Raw genomic sequence first — 7794 nt, 5'->3', positions numbered from 1 at the left:
GCTCCATCCGTACTCCCTCCTCCCTCCTCCCCATCTCTACCTCTCCCTTCTCCATTCTTGCTCTGAGTCTCAGTCTTGCTGTTTTATACTTTATTTAGTTAGGGTCTGAGCCTTAATCTGTATTTCATAATAAAATAGCGTAAATTTTAACTTACTTAGAAAAACTTCAATTTTCTGTGTGTAGAATAATGATTCTTTCTTTGTTGCAAATAGTTTTCTCTTAACAGTAGACAAATTATAACATTACTCACTTATTAATCAGTTGTATGCATAATTTTTTAAAGACAAAACTAAATTTTCATTTAGAGACTGGATATAGTTCAGTGCTCGGGGTCTTTGTCCATCAGGCACAAGGGTTCAGTCACCAGCTATATAAGTAAAGTAAATTGTCATTTGGATTTAAAGTTATATTTACCTCATTTCAGAGCCAGACAAAGTGATAATTTCTCAGGGAGGAAACCAGACATGTCTAAAAGGACATTGCAAAAATGCTTCTAACCAACTCACTTGTAAGCCTGCCTGCTCTCTTTTGACAAGCTACCTGCACTCATTCTTTTCCCCAACTACTGAATCCATCCCTTTAGTTGGGTCATTTATTACATTTGTTGCACATTATCTCCAGTTCGCACTCACCTTTTCCGTGTGTGTCAGATCAATTGGTTATCCTAACTGAACAGTATGGCACATAAAGGGGTTTGAGAAGTTAGTAACTTGCCTGCGTAGTCAGTGACAGATTCAGAACTTGAGTACTGGAGCTGAATCCCGAGCTCTGCTCTTTCTGTTGCCGTCTAGAATGAACAGTCTAAACGTTCCTGAGAGGCTGGAGAGACTAAGAGCCCTCTGCTCTTTCAGAGGACCCAGGTTAGATTCCAGCCCAACTGTGCTGGCTCACAACTCGCTTATAACTCCACTTTTGTAATATCCAAAGCCCTCTTTTGACCTCCATGGGTATGAGGTGCATCACATATATTAAAATAAGTATTTTTTTAGAGTTGCTGGGGCTTCTTTGGATCTTTGATTTATTTGGCTATTGCTTTCAGTGCTTACTATAAAATTAAATTTGGAAAAAGCTTAAATATATAAATATATATCACATTAGCTCGTTAAAGAAAAAGGAAAGTAAAATCTTAGCATTATTCTGTTAAAAAAAAAACTCCCCCATTTCTATCGTAGTTGTCCCCAAAGGGTTGAGAGGAGAGAGGCAGTTCCCTCGACCACAGATGCAGAACCAACAGTCTAGTGAGAAAGTGGAGTTGGAGCTAGACAGTCTCTTCTTTTTCAGGATATTCTCTTGGCCCTCTAACTCCAATGATTCAAAGAATGATGTATTATCATTTTTATAGTGTGGATTAAAGAGTATGTTATGAAATATAGTGGATAAAGATCATGTTGTGCATGTTAATATCTCTTGGGTTAGATCCTGCATTTGTTATATCCTATAAAACACCAGGAAAGTTAATATGTCTAAATTTTCTTACCTTTAAAATAAAATGGAATGAGCACCACCTTCCTTGTGGAAGCTAAGTAAGTTATTACATATAAAACATCATCAGAAGCTGGGCGGTGGTGGCGCACGCCTTTAATCCCAGCACTTGGGAGGCAGAGGCAGGCGGATCTCTGTGAGTTCAAGACCAGCCTGGTCTACAGAGCTAGTTCCAGGACAGGCTCCAAAGCCACAGAGAAACCCTGTCTCGAAAAAAAAAAAACAAACCATCAGTACTGGGTGTTTGGTAAGTAATAAATGAAGGCTATGTATTTGATTTTTTTAAAGGTAACTTAAAAATGACAGTTAAGTTTGTGCGTATATTTACTGAATTTCTGTTTCTGTGAAGGAATCCCGCCGGCTCTATCAGTTCCATTATGTGAACTGGCCGGACCACGATGTTCCCTCGTCCTTTGATTCTATTCTGGACATGATCAGCTTGATGCGGACATACCAGGAGCACGAAGATGTGCCTATTTGTATTCATTGCAGGTACGAAAGAGTCTTCTAAATGTGGGAAGTGTGGTGCTTAAATCTGTTGTGGAATAGAGTTTTGTTTCTACATTAATTTGATGTGTTTCGTCTTGAGCTTTCCTGGCCCAGTTACAGTATGTTTGAGGCCTGAGAATTGATGGAATCTAATCTAGTTGATAGACTGTAAATGTTACAGTAAAACATATTCCCTGGTATAGTCAGTATCGTGTCGTGCAAATTTTCATGAATGATAAAGCCTCGGGCTTTAAAAAGATGTGTGTAGATACGCATAGAAATGGTCTAAGATACCACTGGTCTCCAGACAAGTGCTGGGTATGGTGCACATGCCTGTAATCCCAAAACCAAGGAGGCGGAGACAGAATCTCAGAGCTCAAGGCCAGTCAGGGTTACCTAGTAACCAACCTACCTATAGATAGTAAGTCTACCTCAAAAAATCCAGAAGAAAAGCTTAAATTATTGTATACTTATCAAGCATGAGAATTTAAAAGAATCCCTTGCCAGTTACACAGCGGAGATGTCATTTGTACCCCAATTTCAGAGCTCTTAGAATGCAGTAATAAGGTATTTTCCAGGTGAAAAGCATTCAGGGAAGTTTTCCTTCCTGAGGAACAAGCCTCCCTGTCTGCACCACTGTCTGTCATACCATGAAATTATAGCTTAAAACTGTTGAAATCTTACGCAGGGCTTGAAACCGGCATTCTTTTTTTATCCTTTTAAGAAGTTGTGGTGGGTGGCATTCACTTGTTCATTGGTAAATATGCCAGTCCTCCGAGGTTTTTTGAGGATTGAAGGCTTATGTAGACCAGGCTTTCTTTAACTTACTCAATAGCCACAGCTGCCTCCCTCGCCTCCACAGCTCTGCTTGTGCAGGTGTGTACGGGGTACCTGGCACGGCGTCTTGTAGTAAGTTATGAGTAAATTGTTGGTACATGATACTGGACAACTTTATTAAATTGTGCTGTATACATAAAACTAAATAATGACTTAAGTTTAGGTATATCTATATGCAGCTCCTGTGTAGAAGTGTTTTCTCTTTCCAGGTGATGTTTAAATTCCAATTACTTTTTGCAAAATTAGTCATGTTGACATGCGAGCCCAGCCTTTGACTTCTGGGGCAATGGGTGTGACAGTGTTTGTCTTTGAAGGGGTAATTAATTTTGTGTTCCAAGTGTGTGTTAGAGTTTAATTATGTTAATTAAATAAGATAGTCACCTGTTTTTAATTGAACACATTGAGCTGTTTTTATTGTCTGATCATTTTTCTACTCATAAACCTTGAAATTTTTTCTTTTCTCTCTTTTTTTTTTTTTTTTTGGTTTTTCGAGACAGGGTTTCTCTGTGGTTTTGGAGCCTGTCCTGGAACTAGCTCTTGTAGACCAGGCTGGCCTCGAACTCACAGAGATCCGCCTGCCTCTGTCTCCCGAGTGCTGGGATTAAAGGCGTGCGCCACCACCGCCCGGCTTGAAATTTTTAAAATAAAAAGTGAAGAAACATTCCAGTCGGGCAGAAGATAAACTTAATTTTTTCATTTCTTGGAAATTAAGACTGCATGCCTAAGCATGTCTATAATTTTTATATCTTCAAATATTGTGACTCCTTCCTTTGTTCCCTGTCTCACCTGACAACCTTCATCTCCAGTGCACTCCAGGTTACATTTATTGTAGAACTCTTGTCTGCAACCCTCTTTAGAAAGGTTTTTAAAAGTGTGGATGATCTCAGTAGCCCAAGTGAACCTTGAACTCATACCTCTTCCTCACTGGTGCTGGGATGGCCGGCAAGGATGAGCCACCATGTCCGACTTGGTTTAGTTGAAAAAATATCCAAAAACTTGACAGAGTGACTCATGCCTATACTCCACCGCTTGAGAGACTGCGAGATAAAGCTCAGCCTCGGCTGTAGAGGGGATGGGATGGGAGGAAGAAGAAGAGCAACAACGGAGACCCCCAAACAGACCAGCCAACCTGGGTACAGCTGAGGAATACAGGAGGCAGAGCCGCTTGTATCTTCACTTTCTTGTGTTGCCCTCATAAAATACAGAGGGATACAGTACACGTTAGGAAAGACATGGCAGCGGCAAACCCTCAAAGCCCACCTCCAATGATGTATTTCCTCCTCTTAAGGCTCTGTTTCCTAAAGGGTCCATATGAGTCTGTGGAGGATATTTCTCATCCAACCACCACCCCTTGGCTTCATTTTGTAAGGTCTACCTGTATAGTGTCTAAAAATGTTGGGGAGAATACAGTTTTTTTGTTTTTTTATTTTTCTTTATAGTTTTAAAAAGAATAAATGTTGTGTCAGCCATGAAAAAATAAAACGTTTGCAGTAGCTTTGCAGTATAGTCATGATTGTATTATTAGTAACATGTAGGATATTTCAAAACCTAATGTAGAATTTCATTAGATAAATCTGTTATTTCCAAATATTATAAAAGGTACTTTACTTTTGAGGCACTTTTTCTATTTTCTATCTTAGTCCTTCAAAAGACCTTAGAATCAGTGTTTCTCAGAATCACCCTAAATGTATCCTGCTAAGTTATTTGTATCTGTAATTGTATTTACTATAAGAAATAAGTAAAGGAAACCCAGGATGGTGGTGCGTACCTATAATCCCAGCATTCTGAGACTGAAGCAGGAGGGTTATAAATAGGATACCAACTTGGGCTACATAGACCCTGTCTCCAAAAAAAGGAAAAGAAAAAGTATCTCATCAGTTAAGAGCACTGCCTGCTTTTCTAGAGGACCCAGGTTTGATTCCCAACTCAGTTCCTGGGCATCTGACTTGCTCTTCTGGCTTCAGGGCACCAAGCGTGTATGTGTGTGCTACACAGACATAGATGTAGACAAAACACTCGAGCACATAAAATAGTCTTGTTAAGAAAATGAAAGTTTCAGATACGAGATGTATTGGTTAATTACTGTTTTAAAGATTTGTTTATCTTAACTCTGAAGTTTTCCTCCCTGACTTGTGAAGAGAGCTGGTTCTGCCTCTTACTCCAGAGTGACTCTGGTGGGCATTTGGGGGTCATCTAACACATTTCAGTGATATGTTGACCAGTCAGCTGGTGAAAAAGAAAAGTGTTTTGTTCTGGAATTGAAAGATAAGGAAGTTGTCTTGACTTTTTTACAAGTTATTTAAAATTATTTCCTGTTTTGTTATGTTATCCAGTCAGTAACCATAATTCTTAAGTCTGTTTCAGTTGAATTTTTCTGATTCCAAAAATTATTTAATTCCTTTAAACAACAAAACAACGTGTTAACTTCAGTAACTTATGCACAGCTACAAAAGAAGAGAAAATGTGCCCGTTTGTAGCGTGTGCTTGTAGACAGGGTCTTAGGACCTCTCAGGTGCTCCGTCAGCACGGCAGGCTGCAGCACAGGATCTTTACAGGTGCTCCCACTTAATTAACAGGGCTCCTCCTCCTCCATCAGGAGGGGATGGTCGTCAGTTGTCTTTTTTCATGGAATCCCTGCTGGGTCCACACACTGTTACAGTCACTGGCTCCTGCAGGCCAGAGCGTAAGCCATCTCGAGTCTCCTGCTGTACTTATCTCCACACGATGGTACTGGCTACACTTGACTGACAGAGGGAAAGGCTTAGAGCTTTCTTGTGAGTCATTTACTGTTAGACATTTCTTGAATTAAAAATTTAAATATTCAAATTTTAGTGTTAAGCATAATACTGTTTCTGTATTTTAAATGTATTTTGCTCACTAATTAGAATTTCATCATATTTCTTAAATGATTTTTGCTTCTGGATGTTAATATGCCTTTTATTTTAAAAATTAAATTTTTTTTCCTCAAATTTTGTATCTTTAGTGCAGGCTGTGGAAGAACAGGTGCTATTTGTGCCATAGATTACACATGGAACTTACTAAAAGCTGGGGTAAGAATGATTTTATATAGCATTAGATTCCGTGTATTGAGAGCACCACATTAATATTAACTGTTAAATTACAGTATGTTTTCTTAGCTATCCTGTGTTTCCAGAGTTAGTTTTACCTTGTAACTAAAGATAAGTGAGTGTAATGTTAGGTACTGCCTGGGATTCTGCACTGGACACCAGGACAGGACATGGCTCCACCAAGGCTCCTCTCCCCTCTCCTGTATCCTGCTGGGATCAGTGTCCTGTATTTATTACACATCTTCGTCTGTAGTGTTGACTGTGGCCCAAGTGCCTAGATTAAATTCTGGGTCTGTAGTTCACTATCTGGTTACTGTCGGCCTCGTTGTTTCTGCCTCTGTTACTTCTGTAAGTTGTGTTTGATGTCTTGTGGAAGACACAAAGGTCAGTTTGTGTATATGTGTTTCTTCTGCTGTCCTTGCTGTCTCCATCTTCTGTGTGACAGACAAACTTAATCTTCTGTAGCTTGAGATTGGCTATGTCAGTCAGCATTTTGTAAGTCAAAAATTAAAATTGGAAAAAGAAGAGATGCTTATAAATACCAGCCAACAAGATTTGGGGAAAAGATTTAAATATCTGTGTGAAGCATTGCTCAAGTTGTATTTTTCAATTGCAGTCCCCTTGATGGTTTTGTCTTAACATGAGTGTCTGTAAGGACTCTGGAGCTACAGCCCTGAAACCATTCTCTCCTCAGCTCAGATTCTAATCCTCCTTCCCTGTTCAGAGTGTCTCAGGATTGTCATCTCAGTCCGAAACTTCCTGAGAGGCCGAGGGCAGAGCGGCCTAGAGAATGAAGTCACATTATTACAGCCTGGTTTCAGATAGCCTTATCTTAGGCTTTATCCTCACAGTTTCTTAGTTCTCCAAGTAATCAGTTTCTCGTGGTTGTATATATCTCCTTCATTTCCCAGAATAACCTTTTACTCACGTTTGTGTGCTCACGTGCGTGTGTGTGTGTGCGCGCGCACGTGTGCAGGTGTGTGCGCTTGCATGTGGTGGTCAGGCATTTATGTGGGTTCTGAGGGACTGGCTCAGTCCTCACACTTAGGAGAGCACTGACGTGAGCGTCTTCTCAGCCCGTACTCCATCTATCCAGTTTGTCGTGGGCTCTGTTCCTCGTGCTGTGGTCACGCTCTGCAGGGTGACTGCTGAGGCTTGGGTGGGCTTTGTCCATAACGTCACCCATGTCTGATAGGCAGCTCACAGTGAAGGCTTGCAGTGTCTAGCATGTGTCTAAAGTCTGTGGGAAAACGTGATAGTTTTATTGTTTTGATGTTGTCCATAGTTATATGTGTTAAATTCTTGGTTTTAGAAAATTCCAGAGGAATTTAATGTATTTAATTTAATACAAGAAATGAGAACACAGAGGCACTCTGCAGTACAAACAAAGGTATAGTTGATTTTTCTCTCTTTATAAATTATATTTCAAAAACGTTTCCTCTGGCGTTTTTCATCGTCTATTGTTTATCAATAATTTCTCTTTGCAACAGGAGCAGTATGAGCTTGTTCATAGAGCTATTGCCCAGCTGTTTGAGAAACAGCTGCAACTGTATGAAATTCATGCATCACAGAAAATGGCTGATGGTGTAAGTATTCTTAGCCCACTGGCCTTGGCAAACTTTTTACCAAGAGCTTGCCTTACAGCTGTGTGAGATGGTCATAGCAAAGGCTATTATTATCTGACCTAGGTTTTACTAATGTACTTAACTTCTACTGGTATAATAGAGACGTAGTGACTCAGTAAGTAAAATAGAAAAGATTTTATGTCAAAGTCAATATTCATTATTGCTTCAAGTAGAAGCTACATTTTAAAACTTAACTACAAGCCGGGCGGTGGTGGCGCACGCCTTTAATCCCAGCACTCGGGAGGCAGAGGCAGGTGGATCTCTGTGAGTTCGAGACCAGCCTGGTCTACAG

General features: G+C 40.0%; 1 protein-coding gene across 4 annotated transcripts in view; it reads left to right on the top strand.

Annotated features, from left to right (window-relative positions):
• Positions 1–7794, top strand: part of Ptpn12 (protein tyrosine phosphatase, non-receptor type 12) — a 64904-nt gene that overhangs the window by 41078 nt on the left and 16032 nt on the right. For all 4 annotated transcript variants that reach the window (XM_005358349.3, XM_013350443.2, XM_026784654.1 and 1 more), the window contains 4 exons: positions 1833–1975; positions 5793–5859; positions 7190–7267; positions 7368–7463. In XM_005358349.3, coding sequence (XP_005358406.1) covers positions 1833–1975; positions 5793–5859; positions 7190–7267; positions 7368–7463 — 384 coding nt within the window. The remainder of the gene's footprint in view (positions 1–1832; positions 1976–5792; positions 5860–7189; positions 7268–7367; positions 7464–7794) is intronic.

Source organism: Microtus ochrogaster, chromosome 26, assembly GCF_000317375.1.
Source record: "Microtus ochrogaster isolate Prairie Vole_2 chromosome 26, MicOch1.0, whole genome shotgun sequence".
NCBI lineage: Eukaryota > Metazoa > Chordata > Mammalia > Rodentia > Cricetidae > Microtus > Microtus ochrogaster.
The sequence above is the reverse complement of the archived record's forward strand: the minus strand, read 5'-3'. Positions and strand labels throughout refer to the sequence as shown.